At 49.7% G+C, this 18,208-nt stretch overlaps 4 protein-coding genes across 10 annotated transcripts in view; 1 reads left to right on the top strand and 3 right to left on the bottom strand.

Annotated features, from left to right (window-relative positions):
- Positions 1–859: 859 nt before the first annotated feature.
- Positions 860–4,449, top strand: LOC6899062 (GPI mannosyltransferase 4-like). 2 transcript variants are annotated; one of them, XM_002138951.3, is made up of 4 exons: positions 860–1,123; positions 1,183–3,077; positions 3,405–3,431; positions 3,953–4,449. In XM_002138951.3, the coding sequence occupies exons 1-4, from the start codon at positions 955–957 to the stop codon at positions 4,367–4,369; spliced, it is 2,508 nt and encodes an 835-aa protein (XP_002138987.3). In that variant the 5' UTR covers positions 860–954; the 3' UTR covers positions 4,370–4,449. The 2 variants fall into 2 exon arrangements, with proteins under 2 accessions (XP_002138987.3, XP_015040871.1); XM_015185385.2 differs by lacking the exons at positions 860–1,123; positions 1,183–3,077 and adding an exon at positions 3,597–3,929 and having other exon boundaries at positions 3,134–3,512; positions 3,995–4,449.
- A 270-nt stretch (positions 4,450–4,719) lies between these two features.
- prom (prominin) lies at positions 4,720–17,008 on the bottom strand. 6 transcript variants are annotated; one of them, XM_004444496.3, is made up of 20 exons: positions 16,626–17,008; positions 16,301–16,544; positions 14,224–14,638; positions 12,594–12,649; positions 12,289–12,521; positions 12,030–12,217; positions 11,611–11,706; positions 10,699–10,910; positions 10,383–10,539; positions 9,456–9,981; positions 8,046–8,337; positions 7,651–7,904; positions 6,696–7,136; positions 6,420–6,641; positions 6,201–6,338; positions 5,966–6,124; positions 5,706–5,891; positions 5,496–5,579; positions 5,357–5,422; positions 4,720–5,067 (listed from the first exon to the last, which is right to left on the bottom strand). In XM_004444496.3, exons 3-20 carry the CDS (start codon positions 14,543–14,545, stop codon positions 4,977–4,979), a joined length of 3,723 nt encoding a protein of 1,240 aa, XP_004444553.3. In that variant the 5' UTR covers positions 14,546–14,638; positions 16,301–16,544; positions 16,626–17,008; the 3' UTR covers positions 4,720–4,976. The 6 variants fall into 6 exon arrangements, with proteins under 6 accessions (XP_004444553.3, XP_004444554.3, XP_015040735.2 ...); XM_004444497.3 differs by having other exon boundaries at positions 16,658–17,008; XM_015185249.2 differs by having other exon boundaries at positions 4,720–5,143; positions 16,301–17,008.
- LOC117183542 (NSFL1 cofactor p47) lies at positions 12,688–13,825 on the bottom strand. Its single transcript, XM_033377684.1, has one exon. It carries the CDS (start codon positions 13,765–13,767, stop codon positions 12,733–12,735), a length of 1,035 nt encoding a protein of 344 aa, XP_033233575.1. The 5' UTR covers positions 13,768–13,825; the 3' UTR covers positions 12,688–12,732.
- A 631-nt stretch (positions 17,009–17,639) lies between the features above and the next one.
- Positions 17,640–18,208, bottom strand: part of LOC6899059 (granzyme C) — a 1,735-nt gene continuing 1,166 nt past the window's right edge. The window contains exons 3-4 of the mRNA XM_015185248.2: positions 17,907–18,208; positions 17,640–17,780 (exon numbers count right to left, since the gene is read on the bottom strand). The exon at positions 17,907–18,208 is cut by the window's right edge and continues 98 nt beyond it. Of these exons, the coding sequence (XP_015040734.1) occupies positions 17,926–18,208 (283 nt within the window). The 3' untranslated portion in view covers positions 17,640–17,780; positions 17,907–17,925. The remainder of the gene's footprint in view (positions 17,781–17,906) is intronic.

Raw genomic sequence — 18,208 nt, 5'->3', positions numbered from 1 at the left:
GAAAATGCAATCATCATTTGCTGTCCCAGAAGCATGCGGAACGGAACGATGTCGAAGAGAGAGGCTGCAGCTGAAAATATGATATAAGTTCTTGAATGGAAATTCAAGTGCATGTGATTATACGTGTCCTAGGCATTTATATTGTCGTTTCATGAATCACAATTGCTGAAAGAAAACATTCAAATTTACAATGATTCCAAAACTATGGCGCCGACATATTCCGAGACTCAGAAACTGTTTAAAGCAAGTGGTCACACTTCAGTGTATCGGTGTAAAATCATCTTTTAATACGATAGTTCAAATATCATCGAATGCGATTATGCAGTGGAATATAATTTATTTATTTCCTTGCTAGTTAAAGTATTAATTCAGTTGAAGAAATGTAATCAATTTAATTATTACCAATGGATTTTTCGTTTATTTTATTATTATTGTTTTGGTTGAATTACCGCTGTTTAAATATCTTGCCGCAAGAACTATCGATAGGACTTGCGAAAAATCTAACGAATTTTACTCTGTAACATCACTAACCAGGCAGCAGGGTGCCCGCTTACGGTATTTTCAATACTTTTCGGTATTTTTTGAGGTCAAAACTTATCCGACGGTATATTTACGGTTTATCGGTATATAATGGTATATTTTGTCAATTTCATCAATCTATTAAATTTAACTTTCAACGTTATATAGAAATCCAATAAAAGCAAGTAGTTAGAATAGGCCAGTCAAATAGAAAATTGATTCGTCAATCGTATAAAACTATGTGGGCATGTCTAAATTATCTATTTCACTGGTAATATTTGACGGTAGATAAAAAACGAGGAATATGTAAAATATAACTTGAATTTATTTTATCGATAAGTCCGTATATTTATCGATAGGTCGGTTTTGTTTTGATTTTACATTTTAAGGAAAATTAAGGAAAAATTAGCAAATAAAGCGACGGACGGCAGAGATATGCGCCTGAGCAGACATATATCGCAGCTTTGGCAGAACCGTGTCCCAACCGACAGGCACGTGAACACATACTTCTTCTTTGCGGTCGTGCGTCTGGCCCTGGTTTTCGTGCCGCAGCCGGGCTATGTGCATCCCGACGAGTTCTTCCAGAGCGTGGAAGTGATGACGGGTAAGGGAAGAGGGTGGTATTTTCCGTTTTGCTGTAATGACCTCCGCCTTCTTTTGCAGGCGACCACTTCCGGCTGGAGCACACACGCACCTGGGAGTTCAATAATTCGATGCCGCTGCGGAGCATCACCCTTCCGTTTGCGCTGCTGCGCGTTCCCTGGAGCTTCTACGAGTTCTTCGCCGTGTACATGCGCAACTTGTGGAATGTAGAGCTGATCAGCACCTACGCGTATGTGGTGTTTCCGCGGCTTATCTACACCTTGATCTCGTACAGCAATGACTGGTGTCTTTATCGCGTTTGCCGGATGTACGGACTGCGCTTTGAGATCCGACTGCTAGCCTTGGGCAGCTCCTGGGTGCTGCTGGTCTTCGGCACGCGAACCTTCTCCAACAGCCTCGAGATGGCCATGTGCTCGTGGCTGCTCTGCTTGGTGTCCGAGTGCATGCTGAGGACTAACACGGTGGTATACAAGAAGGAGTTCCTGGAGGAGAAGTACGACAAGGCGGAGTCCATCAGCGAGCGCGTCAAGATCTGGAAGCTGAAGAATGCCCTGCCGCCGCACAACTTCCAGCATATGTTTACCGTGTCCAGTATCTGTGTGGCTGGCGTCTTCAATCGGCCTACCTTCCTGCTCTTTGGCGCACCCATGGTATTCTTTTGGCTGCTGCGCGGGATGGGCACACGCAGCGTAACCTTTAGGGACTTTAACCTACGCATCGGACTCTTCTGCTTGTACGCCCTGCCAGCGCTGTTCCTGTTCATATTCTGCGACTCGCTGTACTATCAGCATCTCACAGTGGGAGAGCTGCACATGATGCAGCTGGGCATTGACAACTTTGTGTTTACGCCATGGAACTTTGTCAAGTACAACCTGAACTCCGCCCAGACGGCCAGCCATGGTGTGCATCCCTGCTATGTCCACCTAATGGTCAACATGCCGCTGCTCTTCAATGTTCTCGCCCTGGCAGGCCTCGGGGCATTTGCTCAGATCCTTCTGCGCTTCTTTCGGGCCGAATACCAAGTGCTTCCGCGCTTCCAAAGCATTGTCTCGCTCATGTCTGGTGCCATATTTGTGCCACTATTTTTCCTGTCGCTCATCAACCATCAGGAGCCTCGCTTCCTTATCCCAATAACCTTTCCTTTGCTTCTGCTGCATGGTCCCAAGCTGGTGACTGGTTTCAGTGCCAAGTATCCTTTCCAGAAGGAGCACCCCCTGCTGCGCAGGTTCTACGACCGCCTGCTCTCCAGCAAAGCATCGGCCCCTCATCTGCTGAGGATTTGGTATGTGAGCAACGTAGTGTTGACTGTCTTCTTTGGCTTCATTCACCAGGCGGGTATTTATCCGCTGGCCGAGACCATGGCCCATGTGATGGCCACCAAGCCAGAGGCCACCCACGTTCACCTAATGACCTCGCACGTTTACAGTCTGCCCCTGCACCTGGTGAATATTCCCAGCTCCCGAGTGCTCCAATTCAATCCGCACACCCATAACCGCTATCGGCGCCAGAGGGACTTCTACTTGTACGAGTACGGGAGCCAGCCCTTGGACAACCTTTTGCACAAGGTCAAACTGATCAGCGGCAATTGCGAGGTCAAGTTGACCGGACCGACTCGGCTGCGCTATAAGCTCTACCTGTCCATTCCCGCCTCCTTGAGTAGCGATCTCTACGAGGCCTTGGTTCGCTCCAATGCCAGCAGTTATCTAAACTTTGAGCTGCTTCACGTTTTCTATCCACATCTATCCACTGAGGCTTTTCCCAGAATACTGGGCCGCCATCCCTGCGATGTGGATGCTCCGCACTGGGCTCACGACGACCTACGGGGCACCTGTGCCGTGGAGCAATCGCCAGCTTTCAGCTACTCCTACCTGACGAAGCAGTTCAGCTCTTTCGTGCATCAGTTTGGACTGGCGCTCTACGAGATCGATGTGCGACGAAAGCGGCAGAGGCAAGTTGTGCGCACCCTTGACCTGGTGACGGCACCAGCTGCCCCCTTGCCGGAAGCTGGGGCGTAAGAGTACATGCCATTGATTGCTCTGCAAAGTCCAAGAAGTGCCTTATGATAGTGTTGTTGGCTTGGAAATACTTCAATTAATAGCTGATAAGATCGAGCGAGACACATTCCATTATTAAACTGTACAAAAACGCGTTTCTCATAACTTCACGACAGCGTGAACAGAGTTCTAGTCCAATAATCCATTATCTCTGCTAATATTATGACATTTTGCACAAATCGTTTGCATTTGTAATACCAAAGAATTAATCTTAAATTATTTAATAAGTGTGATGCATACTCGGGTCAATCGATGGTCAATTATTCATGACAATAATATTGCAACATTAGAGTGGAGTGCGTTGGGGCTGCCAGAAAGTGGAATACACGACGCCAGGTGAGATCTCTGCCCACACAGCAAACACAATAATCAATTAACGTGTTCCATCAAACAATCAGTAATCAGAATCGTTCATTTCAGCTGTCGCTGAAAGAGGGAAAGAGTAATCCATTTGACACGGCATCGACTGCTAATACCCGGCAAACATCGGACGCTGGGTTCTGTCACAAAGGTGCGGTGGCAGCGTTCATTGAACGTTACCATGCAGAAATTCAATGCGGACGCAATTGTGTTCTAATTTAGATTTCGGTTGTTATTGGGAATGCCTAAGCCGCAAACCCGTTTGGAAATGAGACACTCCGGCCAGGCAGGCAGGCCTCCCCCACGCACAAGTGGCCTATAAAACGATCGAGCTAATTGGCAAACAGCATCAGTCACTGACAAACCAACCAACCCAAACAGTTCAACATGAAGGTAAGCCACAGCCAGGTGCCCAGGATGATCTGGTCTTGCTAATGTTTCGCCATTTATCCTTACAGTTCCTCATCTGCTTGGCTCTCTGCTTTGCCGTCGCTCAGGCTGGCTTCCTGGCTTCTCCGGTTACGTATGCTGCTGCTCCATCGTATGCTGCCACCTATGCCGCTGCCCCCGTGGCCTACTCGGCACCAGTGACCACCTATGCTGCTGCTGCTCCGGCTTATTCCACCTATGCTGCTGCCGCTCCGGCTTACTCAACCTACGCCGCTGCTGCTCCAGCCTACACCGCCTCGTTGTACGGCGCCTCAGCCTATACCGCTCCTGTGACCACGTACGCCGCAGCTGCTCCTGCTTACACGTCCTATGCTGCGGCTGCTCCTGCGTACACCACCTATGCTGCTCCAGCCATCGTCAGCCCCTTCTTGAAGAAGAAGTAAACGCTCTTCCTTTGCGTACCTTCTGAACCATCCGAAAAATATGACAACTAAATAAACCTCCCAATCAAAGCAAACTTGAATTGAACTTTTAAAGTTTATAACTGTCAAAATAACTTCATAGCTATTTGTATTTCAATGTTAAAGAATAGCTTTGTGGTCTCTAGATTACAAGACCGTTAACCTAAGATCTCAGAGCTAAAGATTTATATCACTTTCCCAAAGTACCGCCAGTGTTGTTAGAGACCACCCTACACATTTATTTATTTGAACTAACGCTACACGCCACAGCATAAGAGGACCTAACCCAGTTCCAGAGGTTCTCGTTTATAAACGATCTTCGAAGCACGATCTTTAATTTAATTTCCTCAAGATCGAGTACTTTATTAATTAATGGTTGTTACACCTTGTTAAATGCTTAATACAAACATATGGGACTGGACTGTCAGTAGGTGACTCTACATCTATCCGTTTTTTGTAAGAACTATCGAGTGGTAGAAGCGCGAAATATAAAACAAATTGCAATACTCGAGTGTGTACGAGACTTAGGATTAGCATTCGAATTCGAAATTGTGTGTCGTGGTGACTCAGGGGACTCAGAGATTTTGTCTCAAGTAACGGGACTGTTCGGCGCGTCGACATCCTCGAAGACTACCTCCTCCTCTTCTTCGATCCAGCGCACAGTGCGCTCGCTTAAGCCTCTGCCAGTCGGATATCGGGGGTTGGCGTTGGCGATACGGGGAGAGAAAGTAATGTCAGAATATAAAGACTTTGTCGCTGTGAACACAATAAGAATTTGTGTGTGTTTCGGTTGGTACTTTTGTCACTGGCATTCGCACAACATCAAGATTCGATTAAATCAAAAAACACCAAAAACAAAAAAGCAAATCAAAAAAAAAACTCAAACTTATCAAACTCAAGACCACAAAAAACAAACATCGGTAACAGAATATCAGAATTTCAGAATATGGTTAATAACGTTGGTAGAACCTGTTCATGCCGGCCGCTGGCGGTGGCGGGGGCGGCGGGGCGCCGCGCGGAGGCGTGCGTCGGGCACTGAAAAATTGGAAAATCATTGGCCATTGAAGAAAGGTATTTGTGGAATCATAGGATTCAAGGGTCTTCTTACGCCGCTACGTCCGCCTCTAGATGTGCTCCAGTACCATAGGCATCGCTTTCATCAAAGTCAAAGTCATCGGTACCAGTGCGTTGGCTGTGGAAAAGGTTGGTATAGGTTGATATATGAGGGCTCCGTTCCTTAAGTTTGGATTCAATGACTTTGCTTATGGCTGGGTGAGAGTTGGAATGGAGCGTTGGACTCGAGAAATGGGACACTCACAGACGCTGACTCCGCTTGTTGACAATATCCTGCACTGCTCGGGCAGTCAGCGAGACCTTGCTCTTCAAACGCATCGGCGTGCGGGGCATGGGAACGGCGGCCGGAATATCTGGATTGATACTCAATACGGGCGTTACGGGTCGACGAACCATTTCGCTGCTAGCTCTATCCGCGTTGGTACTACGTCTGGCAGGAAGAACAGTGGGGCACAGAGAGTGAGCCATGGGCGGCCTAAGGACACGCGGAGGGCGGACACTTACAACTTCTGCTTAGTACGGAGATTGGAGCGAGTGTCTGTCGGCTGTCGGCTGCGTTGGTCGGCCCGATGGTCGGGACTGGCACTGGACTGGACATGGGAACGCCATCCAATGTCGTCTGGTGCCACATCAAAGTCGTACTCCTCGGTGCCCTGCCTCTGACTGTTTCGGGAGGGGGGAAAGAGATCAGCTGTCAGAAGGCGAACGGGGGACAGTGGCGGGGGGCCTACTAACTTACAGCGAAGGTGGCTTGATCTTATTTCTCGACTGCCAAATATTGAGAATCTTTTTAGTCTGACTGGTCTCGCGCTCATTGGAGGTGGCTCGACTGGGACCACTGGATGAGCCCCAGTTGTCGTCCTCGGGGTCGTGCCGCCTGCAGCAGTCGATGCAATGATGGAATGAGTCTGAGAGATGGCGCACAATCGATGGATCGGCAAGAGAGATCGATACTCACAGCTGCTGGCGACTGCGACTGCGCACGGGCGTGTTGACGGCCGAGACGTCCCGCCCGCGGCTCAGCTCCCGCTCCCGACTGCGCTGATCGCGATCCAGTACCCGCTCCCGTTCCGTCTCCTGGCGCCGTTGCGGTGGTTGCTGCTGCTGCTGCTGCTGTGGTTGCCTAGATGGGCTCGAGTCCTCGTCCAAGTCCAGTGTTTCCTCGGTGGCGGTTCGACGTCTGTGGAGCAGCAAATCTTCAGATTGATCTCATTCTGAGTGACCATCTACTTACAGCGGTGGTCTGGGCCGGGACGTGCTGCTCGTGCTGCGCTCCCGGCTCTGCTCTCGACGGGCACTCCTGCCAGTTCCCGACGCACTGCTCGTCCGCTGCTTCTTCCGGCTCCGACTGTCGCTGCGCTGGTCACGTTCCCGCTCTCGCTCCGGACTGCGATCGCTCCGCCGCTGTTTGGCCTTGCTGCGGGCCTGCGCCGCTTGCATCACATTCAGGCGGGTCTGGATGGTAATCAAGTTGAGACCCACTGGAGTGCCAATGGCCCACAGGAGCAGCGTCAGAAGGATGAAGAAGGTGAGGCCGTTGACGAAGTCCACCATGTTGCGGCAGAGGAAGGTGCGGCTGGCGTCGAAGGTGTCGTAGAAGGGCCGGCACTTGGTGGTGGTGTCGCCCAGCTGCGATTCCATTGTGGCTTTACTGCTGGTCAAGTACGCTTTCAGGCTGTAGAGGTAAAGAAAGCAAAGAATGAAGCATGCAATGTCCACATGGCATACGTTCACTCCTCTGGAGCCTCAGAGCATGCCACATGTGTGTTACTCTGATGGTGTTGCACACACACAAACATACAAAATGCAATCATGACACTTGGCAAACTTAATCAAACGATTACGACTTTCAATTATCTGATAAAAAGGAAAACTATGTGCAGTCATTTACCCTTCCCCTCCCCTCTTTATCTGAGTTTGTGTTGCAGTTGTTTGAGTTCTTTGTTTCTCTGCCGGAATCGCAAAGAGCAGCACAACAACATCCCCGACCCAGGTGGAATGCCACAGTTTGGATTGCCACAGGGGGGATGGGGATGGGGGTGGTGATGGTGATGCGGAGACCGTAACTTTCGGCAGGAGAATCTCTGTGAATTTGGGCGCAATTAGCTCTGTGACCGACGATGCAGGTACTGCTCGTACTGTTTGCTGTGTATAATTTATAATTTATCGTTTAGTTTGGGTTGACTTACCGGTCTGTGTAGAGGCGCGTCATGTTGTGGCAAATCTCGCCACCCTTGTTCTCCAGGTAGCCCTGGATGCTCTTCAGATGGTTGAGCGTCTGATTGACCTGCTTGGCCCAGGGATCCCGCTGCAGTTCTAGTGCCGTCAGATGGTACAGTATCTCGTTCTGCAGGTTCTCCAGTGGTTGCATGATCGAGGCCTGTAGGCGCTTCGACCGACTGCCCAGGGTTGTCATGCGTGATGATGTGGCCACGTCCTGAATCTGGAAAGCAAATCAGATGCGGAATGGTCTGTATTCAGCGTGTCGTTGAGTCTCGGCCCTCCCAGGCCGCCCCCTCGTGAAATGGAAACTAATCAGACGCTATAATCGCGCTGGTTATGCGGATAGGACTACGGTCCGTACCTGTAGGGCTACCCTCTGCATTTGATCAATGAATGTTGCCAAATCCTTTTCTGGCGTGGGCGCCCCCACACTGCTGCGGTATGTGGTCAAATTGAATGAGGACGTCTGCAGCATATTCTCCAATATACTCTGGACGGATTGGGTCAGCGAGAGCAGCGTGCGCCCTGACACGGAAATTGCATCGATGGCCGTCGACACTTTTGGGAACTGTTTCAAATCAGCGATTTTGGTGGTATTCACGAACGCATCCAATTGAAAGACATTGTACGACGCTTGATTTTGTTCGCAGCCCCTGTTTTGATGGGCGAGAGCGATGTTTGGAGTTGAAGTTCTCAATGAAACGCCAAAGGGATTGCGCATAATAGTATGCACCCGTATCGAGCATGGGTTTTGTGGGACCGGTCCAGCAACCGCAGGCGCTCTATCTCTTAGCTTACATGCACACATTGGGGAGGGGGCAGAGTGGTAGTGGGGGGTCCAGGAATTTATGCCCACTGGGGGAGTGGGGGAGCTCCACTCCACCCGGCCTGCATGCGCATTTTGTATCTGTTCAGATAATTGGAATCGTGCTTAAAATTTGCGGTTACAAGTTCTATATGTGTGTGCCTGTGCGTGGGTGTGTGGATGGGTGGTGCGTGTGTGGGTGCCTGGATTGGCATTGGTATGTTCTCCGTAAAATTGAGTGCCATGTGGCTAGCAAATTTCATTGGGCTTTCAAAACTTTGTGGCTTAGAGGGTCTCCAACTGCCGCTTGCTGCCTGACAGGCCTGGGATCTGGCTGCTCTGCTCTGCTGTGCTGTGCTCTGCTGTGCTCTGGGATGGATGGGATTTGAAGCCGAATAACTTCTGTAGTCTGTAGTCTACTGAGAGTGGTGCGTTGTGGTTTCTGGTCAGTGACAAGTTTTGGTTTGCGTGGTAAGGGGCAACGAAAGTTATAAGTGGCTGGGAAGAGGCTTGCAATAAACACACAGAGAACAGAAAACCGAAAGGGGTAATCACAGTGGGATCGTTTAGGAGCTTTGGCTATCATTTGATTAGCACTTAAGGAGTTTGCAAGTATTGCCTGAATGTTCATTAATCGAGCAGTGTGTACCCACTCATGGGTACACACTCAGTTCAATTGCTCATCGAACTTTTAATCGATTCCGTCTGTGAAAACTTTTGCACATTTTTGTTGTTTCTTACAGGGCACGGGACCAGGACTCGTTCTCAGGTAACTTTTGGCAGGCGGGCAATCAAAATTACAGGCACGTACAGTATCAAAGTAATTGGATAACAAAATTCGTTACTTCAACACTGGCTTGGTGATTGGTGATTGGTTCTTGGTTCTTGGGCAGCTCTACCTGGGAATGGGAACTCTAAGTACACATACGGATTAGTGGGCTCGTGAAGATCAGATCACGGACTCACCTGAGAGCCGTGCCGAGGCTGACATTCACCACGGACCGATTGACGCCGGCCGGTCGCAGCAGCTCCCCAATGATACCCGTTTGGGGCTCGCGGGCATACACATAGCCGGGCTTGTCGAATAGCTTACCCATCATATCGTAGTCCTTGTCGTAGAGCGAGCGGCAGAGGAAGACCTCCGCGTTGCCCCCGACTGCCAGCGAGAAGACACCGTAGAAGGTGAGGGCGATGCTGGCGAGGCAGATGATCATCACGGCCACGAAGAAGACCACGCCTGATTTTGTGTTCGATTCACAGAGGAAGCAGCAGTAGGACATCAGCATGAAGACCACCACCCAGACGATAACCATGGCGGCTATCCAGCCCATGCTCCAGTACATGTCCGCCCACTCCTTAAGCTCATTGTAGGCCGGCTGCATCGAGGGCCAGGTGCCCTCCAGGCGCTTCAGCACCACATTGATGGCCGACGTCAGCTGCTGGGCGTTGGCCGTTGTCCTGTGACGAATGCTCGACAATTGCTCCAGCGTATCTGGGGGGAAAGTTTGTGCCGATTCAATTAGCTTCCACAGACCAGAACCAGGTGACACTAATTAATATTGTGTGCTCCCGCCACACCCTCTCTCCTATCCGCTTTGTCTCGGAAATTGCATAGTCAGAATCACATTCAAGGGCTTATTGGATGTACGAGTAGATACAGACTCTTGTACTGTTTTGTGGGATGTGGGATGTGGTATGGATGTACATAGGTGCCATTGATTGAGTTGTACATTTAAATCGATGCCATAATAGAGTTAGGGACATTGTCCAATGTGGACTTGTGTGACGGTTTCATGGGGAGTTACGGCAAGCCAGGTACAGTCAAGTCAATCAAGTATTTATTATGACTTATCTTTTATCGAAACTTTACTTTATTTTGATTGCTTTACTCACAGTTCCGCTCATATGACGTGTCATGTTTAACTTGTTGCGGGAAATTGCTGAAAATGGAACGTGACACGCCAACTTCCGATGTCAGGTTTTTGACAGTGGCACCAAATTCAATTTCGCCCAAGTAGCGCATACGGAAGATGCTCTGGTCCTCTTGCAGCTGACAAATTGTCAGCGTTTTGCGTTGTGTCCAGGAAATGAGAAATGGCGTGGCAAAATTAGAAGAGAAAAAACAGAACAGAAAGAAATAGAGTAAAAATATAAGGAAAAATGATTTAAACCCCTAAGAAATAGAAAGAGAGCAAGTCAGAGAGCTTACAGTTTTCAGGGCATCGACGACGCCGTTCTCCTCGAAGCTGCGTATACGCAATGTGTCGCAGAGCGGCCGGTCCCGGTACGTGCACTGGCGCTGCAGCACGGACAGTTGTATCTGCAGCTCCTCCATGCGTGCGGCAGCCTCCTGGGAGAGCTTCAGGGCTCGGCCGACAGTCTCCTGCAGCATGAGGACGCGATAGATGAGCTCCGCGTTCGCTGACAGCGACAAATGCACGAAAATATTATTATTTCGACTATTATTATAGGATATTTATTCGGCCATGGGCAGGGGAGTCGAGAGTCGGGTGTCGGGAGCATGGAGCAGGGAGCAGGGATCAAAGGAGACTGATTCTAAATTGCACATTGTGTTCGAAGGCAAACAACTCCATTAGTTGTCATCTGAGCCATTTGTCCTGTCACCCGGCAGCAAAGCTTCTTGCCGCATTCGTGGGTTGTCGCTGGAGGCTCAGGGGGTGGCCGGAAATGGCTCCCAATCCAACCCAATCCAACCAATTGCTTTGCTTGTACAGTTTAAGCGTGTATGAATACACATTTATCTCTTGGCAGGGTATTTGAACGGTTTTGAAGGTGAATGAAATTTAAATCAAAGAATGTCCAAGCTTAAACGGGTTGACCCGAAACGACAAATGAAAGGTCACCATTTCTACGCCCTCTGCGTGCGAGTACTGTAATTTATTGAGCCTGGTTTATTGTCATGTTGGTGCAACACGACCGCAGCTAGGCCTACGATGACCATGCATTGTCATGCCACAATGAACAATGGAATTTGGGTCAAGTCTACAGTCGGACAATCGCATTGCAATCCGGGCTCTGGGTGGAGTAGGGTAGTGGGAAAGCGGGGTAATGGGGTAACTGGGAAGCGGGGTAGCGGGTAGCACTTAACCAGAATACTTACCCAAGCTAAGTGTCGTCAATGAATCATATGCCAGCTCAAGGCCAGTGTGTGCAGATATTTCCGCTTGAATTGGCTCACCGAGGAGAACATCCACGTCTGTGGAAGAGTGCACACGGCATACAGTATATATCAGTGTATGGTATAGTATATTGGGGACTTGCATAAGGAAGGCGGAGGAGGCCAAGGAGCTGGTGCGAGTACTTGTACAATCACTGCAATAACTCAGAATGCAGTGCGGGAAAAGTTTTAGCATAATGCATGAATCGAAAGCTAGAAATGTACTCGGGGCGAGACGACACAAAGTTGGCAAACCGAAACTGGCGGAAACTTTTGTGACGCGCCATCCTCCAGGGCCAACGCCACCAACCACCATCCACCGTCCACCGTCCACCATTCAGCACCCAGCATCCAGCACTGACCTTCCAAGTCTTTGACGACTCTCTCGACGGAAACATGAAAGCCATTATCCAGTTTGTGTTTGATCTGCAGATGCGTGTCCTTTAGGAAGACCTCCACATCGTGCACGGCTGACTTCACCATCTCAGGCGTCATCTCGATGCCAGCCGAGAGGCGGCTGTTGGCATAAAATATGCTAAGGTCGCTCAGCCTGCAAACAACCATGAAATCATTCGTCCCCTGCCGTCCGTCTCGTGCGCAAACATTTCACCCGGAACTTACGTGAGCAGCACAAAGACGATCCAGAGTGTGACCAGGCCGGCACTTTTGCGGCACCGCAGACTCTCCTCCAGAGCCTCGTCGCGTATGTGGACGGGGGCTCTACGTATGTGGTCCACCTCTTCCTGCGTGGAGCGGCGGCCGCAGCACCAGGCACAGGTGGCAATCAGCGGGACCAGGGCCAGGATAGCAAAGATGCTCATCAGGCCAATGAAACCGGATTCGATTTTGATGGCCTGAACGAAGAAGAGACGGTTAAACTTGGCCAATGGCCACAGACACAGACACAGATCCATCCACAGACTTACATTGGAGGCAAAATCGAGCAGACTGACATTTTTGTGTAGGACATCGCGTATGGAATCTGGAAATCGATTCAAAGAAATCTTTACTCAAATGCTTAAAAAAGTCTTATATTAAGTGGTTTTATTGATTTTCAGTCCAAGTTTACATCAGAAATTCGGAGGAGGACTGCTCGGGCTGCTCCTCTTCCAAGTGCTGGATGACGACCACATTGCAGAGATTGGCGTCGGCCAGGCTGCGGGCATCCGTCTCATCCAGCTGCACTCGAGGAAAGCTCGTGATCAGTACGAATCTCCGGCTGGAGTACTGGGGCCGTGCCAGGCGGACATAGCGGTAGACGTCGCCCACGTTGTGGGTGCGATTGAAGCGGGCGGAGATGCGACTGCCATCGGAGAGACGCAGCTGGACCGTCGTCATGGCCGACTTCTCGTTGAGGCTCAGTTTGCCCTCGGCATGCTGCTCCTGGCGAGCCAAGGACTGTGATGGCGAGGAGTTCGCCAAGCGAGTCAAGGGATCGCCCAGAGTTCGTCCTGGACCCAGAAACTGACCAAGACGCCTGAAGGGCTCGTTGCTGTGGTCCTGGACACTCACCTCCAGCCGTTGGCCAAGGCCCTGCATCTTCTCCTCCCTCTGCAGAACGGACTGCAGAAATTGTGCGTTCTCCGGAACATCGTAAAGTCTGAGCGAGCCGTCGTCCAAGGAAAAGCCCTCCGACCAGAGATGCAGCACCACAATGGTGTGCTCGCTGTCATTGGGATCCGTGTCCGAGTCCTGATTCGCGCTCCCAGGCGCCGGCGGATTGATCGGATGAGCGCTGCCCAGGCGGCGGCCTTGCCCCCACACTCGCACACTGTGGAGGCTGTCCACGTAGGTCAGGGCCGGAGTGGAACTCTCTATGCTGACGCGCTTCTCGCCTGGGGCTATTGTGTTGTTGGAGTTTTCGGCAAAGTGCTTCTCCGGATCATCGTCCTGCCGGTCTGTGTGCAGGCGGATCCCCGACTGCGGCTCTCTGTTGCTGGACGAGTCAGTGGGACTGCTGCTGACAGCGGCCGTGTCCGACTCGTAGGCACCGCTGGCTTGATCTAATGCCCAGTCGTTGGCGACTAGATAGCGACGGGCCACATCCTCCTGCACGTCATGCTTTCTCATAAAACTTTGCAGCTTCTGCTCATCGGACATTTGGTAATTTTGACAGAGATCCCAAAAAACATATTGTTCTGTGGGAATGATCGCTGAATCCAGGCCGCCTATGTTCCGACACATTTGTAGTCCTTAAAGCTTACTTGGATCTTTGTTGAAAGCCGCCTGGTCTTGGATACGCGTATGATACGAGTATACTACAATTTAATCGAATGCCTCTGGCCAAGGCCAACTCATGCACCATCCTTAGCATCCTTAAAATTTCGAAACTGAGGTGAAGGATGTCCCCCAACGGCACTCTTACGCCCTCATAAACCACGCACACACAAATGCACTCAGAGAAAGATATTCGTATATCTGTTAAATTGGGAAACTTGAGAGAGGTTGGGATAAGCAATCCCCGGGCGGTTTTCACAACTTAACAATGGGTTTCTCTCAGTGCAACACACACTTCCGCTGCAACCATGGTGGGGGGGGAGGGGTGTTAGGACTTACCGAGCGGCAATTCCTCGGGCGTGATAAGCGATAAAAATTCACTAACGTAGGTGAATATAAATGGTCCTGGCGCTATGTCCATGCCCGGTATGCTGTATGTAAAAAATGTGGCTGGCGTTGTTGTCGGCGACGAGGCTGTTGCTAATGCTATGGTTGTTCCGGTTTGCGCTGCAATGCTCGCCAGCGCCGCTGTGGTAGGTCCTCCTGCTGCTGATGCTGCTCCCACAAGAGCTCCCACTGCTGCTCCTGCGGCTGCTGATGATGACGAGGACATAATTGTTGTTGCGGCTGGCGGTGGCAGTGTTAGATTACGCAGGTCCATCTTCGGCTGGGCGAAAGTCGCCGCCCTTTTGTGGCCAGGCACAGGCACAGGCACAGGGACAGGCCAAGGCACGAGACCCCTCCAGGCGCTGTGCTGTGAATGAATAAATGGGGGAACCAGGCATCTGACCATGAATATCACTCACACACGTACTCGCATGGGTTGTGAGAGGGGGAGAGCAGAGCACAGAGCAGGAACAGCAGAGGATGTTGTAAAATATTTTTGGAATTTTATGTTCCAATTATGCATTCATATTGTACTATATGTATGTCTGTGTGGTGCTGGTAGTGGTGGTATGTAGCAGGCAGCAACTTACAAAGAATATGTGACATATACCAAATTAATGAGTATTGCAGCAGCCTGTGGAATTTTCCCCATTATTTTTCCCCCAAATGAATTTAGTTGGGACTATAAATTGTCTGGTCCAAAGAGAGAGGATTCTTTAAGGTTGTAGTATATTGCGTATACGAAGCGTGGGCTTAGGCTGTGTTCCATTTAATTTTTGTCTCTGGACTTGCTTGCCCCTGAATGCCGCCTTGAATTCAATTTTTCACTTGTTAATTCTATTAATTTAATGTTTCTTTTGCTGTCTTTGCTCTTTCCCATGCTGTCAACATGCTGCGGCAAAAACAAAATAAAATCAAATAAAATAAAAACCCAAAATGAAACTAGAAAAGTTTCGATAGAAAACATACTATCAATGGGTAATGACTTTCAAAGACGCTCTCTCACTCTTTCTCTTTCTTTGTTGCGTCTCTTTTTCTGTCTCTCTGTTTTTCTGTTTCTCTGTCTGCAGGCAGACATCTCTCTTGGGGGCCGAAGAAGAAGTGCAGCTACCCAAGAAGCCCCGCAAGTTCTGCTGGAGAACTCAACTCATTTGTTTTCCTTGACAATACAGCGTACAGCGTACCGTTTGCCGCCTTTATCGGCCATTCATGCTGGCCATTGGCCACTGGCCACTGGCCACTGGCCACTGCTGCTAATTGCTCTGCCCTGGGATTTACACTGTCCGGCGGAATTAGAACAAACCAATGGCGCTGCCCAGCAAAAGTTAAACAGTCTTGAGCCCGAAAGTGGGTCATTAAAACTCGATACCCCGCATGGTTTGTGTGTGGGCGGGGATCAGTCTGTGTCTCTGCCACTGCCTCTACCCCAGTCTCCCCCCATGTGCGATTATGTTGGCCCAATGGACACGAGTCAAGGCGCTCGAATTTGCTGGCCAAGCTCTTTTGAAGGCAACTCGATACGCAATGTGCTGAAAGGCAATGCGGGGACTTGTTCTCGCCCATTATCTGGCCATTGTTGTGGCATGTTCTGCCATGGCTGGCTTGTTAGAAAGATATTAGTTAAAGCCGTTTTATGATAACACTCTAAGTATTATAATGCGAGGTGGCAGAGTTCAATGCATTGGGTCACATACACGCCACGTACACGTGCACCCTGCGGCTCAGAGTGGAGTTATTGGAGGGGCTTTGTTGTGGCAGCAACAGAGAGGTGCAAAGCGATTGAAGTACAGTGGCTTTCTGGGATCTCCTGGGATGGTTAAGGAACTGTGCAAAGTCGAGTAATGGATTCGATGGAGCTGAAGCAACGAAAAGTGAGACAGCGTTCAGTGTACTATCCCAACCACATAGTAGGAGGACATAATGAAGTCAGCAATTTTCATCGCCTTTCACTCAGACTTAGTGCTCCAGTTTTAGCTAGTGCTTCAAATTCGATTAATTAACAAATTGCACGGTAAATGAACTTACGCACCTCGTTTGGCTCGTCCTAATTGATGGATTTCGAATCGAAGTGTCGTCCCTCTTGCTATCTCTGTTGCACTCACACTCACTCACACAGACACTGCGTCGCACTCTTTCTGCGGTTCTACCAGCTCCGTGGCGGCATTACGAAGTCATGTTTTTAATTGAAAGTTGGTTCGAATTCGATTTGATATGCAATTAATTTGATATGTGGCTCAGGGGGTTGTTTATTTGTACATTCCGTCACGGAAACCCTAAATGATGTGGAAATCGATTAGTTGCTGAACAAACACTCGTCTTGTGTGAAATTCATTTCATGCGGGAAATGCATTAACTTTTCTGTTTAGTTTTCATTCACAAACACTACCAATGCGACAATTGGCACTCGATTATTTGTTTATTTTGGCAAAATAAGTTATGCGCCGTGCCGATGCGGAGGTGAGGGTCCTGACCCAACGATTCTCCTCTTGACGGATGTAACCAATTGACCACAAAGCGTGACAAGCGCCGCCGGACGACTGAACGGTGAAAGGTGTTGGGCCCCAATAATCGGCAAAAGAAAACTTAGAAATTTTTTTCTGTTTTACTTTTTGCGGCGACCGAGCAGCCGGCCATGTGTGGTGAATTTCTCCATCCAAAGAGAGCTTAACCTATGCTCGATATATCATATATGTCTGTAGGGATCTTTCGTGAGCTCCCTAAATGTGAGTAATTTAATCGAGTAGACAGATCTTATTAGCCTACCTTGTAGTCCACGATTAACGCAAGTATTTTCACAGGCAATTACAGATTCTCCCTATTCTTTAGTCTACCATTCTTCCGTCGCTTTTTTGAGGGACGAACGTTTCTGAAATGGCATTAATAGTTGGGCGGGCACTGCCTCGGCACTGCCGAATATAGCGGCGCATAAGTACCAGCGACCAATTTCGCAGGTTTTGTTTATGTTCGCGGCAGGCGCCTTGAGCTTTGCATTAAGTAGACTTTGTTTTAAAGTTGAATGAGGAACTCCCAGCCCAAGCCCCAGCCCAAGCCCAAGCCCAAGCCCAAGCAGAAGCCAGGCAAACTTTTCGCCAGCGTCGAAGCAACGTGGAGCAAAGCAGATCTTAGCTGTGCTCTCACGTTGCTGCCCCCAAGGCATCCTCCTCAACATATTGTCAGAGCTGACAGCGGGGTAGGAATGGGCAATGGGGAATGGGGGCTGCAACGACAACGTCAACAGAGACGCGCCGCAGTGGATGCAATGCCTCTGTGGCACCCCGGCAGCCCGGCAGCCTCTTCTGGCTGAAATTCAATTTGCTTTTGATTTATGCATTTTCCCTGAACCGAATTGCTCGGCAGCCCGAAGACGCTTTCAGAATTTAACTCTGGAATTTTATCAAATGTAAATGATGACATCCCCAGTGCTGCTGACTCGGTATAGGGGCTCCTTTAACTCCAGCACCTGGGATTGTGGCTGAACTGGACAGAATTCCCTGCTGGCCAAGTTCTTTCTGCTCATTTGGCGCCCGTTTCGAAGCGTTTTCATGGTAAAAGAGAGAGGGGGGGAAAGAAGGAAATTCCGAGAGAGAGATGGAGAGATTATTGCTCCAGAATAACTTATACTTATGAGAACGTACCTTCCGTGCAGATCAAGATTTAGATTCTATTCAATTGAATTATGAGGCTGAACAATTGGGAGAGTAGCAACAGCGAAAGCGTGTTAGTTGGAGAGAAGGGATCGGCTGCCTGCGCAGTCAGAGCGAGAACCGTCTTTTGGATCCACTTTTCGTGATGCATATAATTTGTGAACTTCATGGCTTTGCCGCCCTCGCAGAGGTGGGAGCCGCCAATGATTCCGGCCAGCCAGTCCTCGCATATCAGGGGTCCGCCCATGTCGCCAGGACAGAACTCGCCGTCGGCATCGGGCTCAGCGCACAGA

This window comes from Drosophila pseudoobscura, chromosome 3, assembly GCF_009870125.1.
Source record: "Drosophila pseudoobscura strain MV-25-SWS-2005 chromosome 3, UCI_Dpse_MV25, whole genome shotgun sequence".
In the NCBI taxonomy this organism is placed as follows: Eukaryota; Metazoa; Arthropoda; class Insecta; order Diptera; family Drosophilidae; genus Drosophila; species Drosophila pseudoobscura.
Note: the sequence above shows the minus strand (reverse complement) of the source record. Positions and strands in the feature narration are given on the sequence as shown.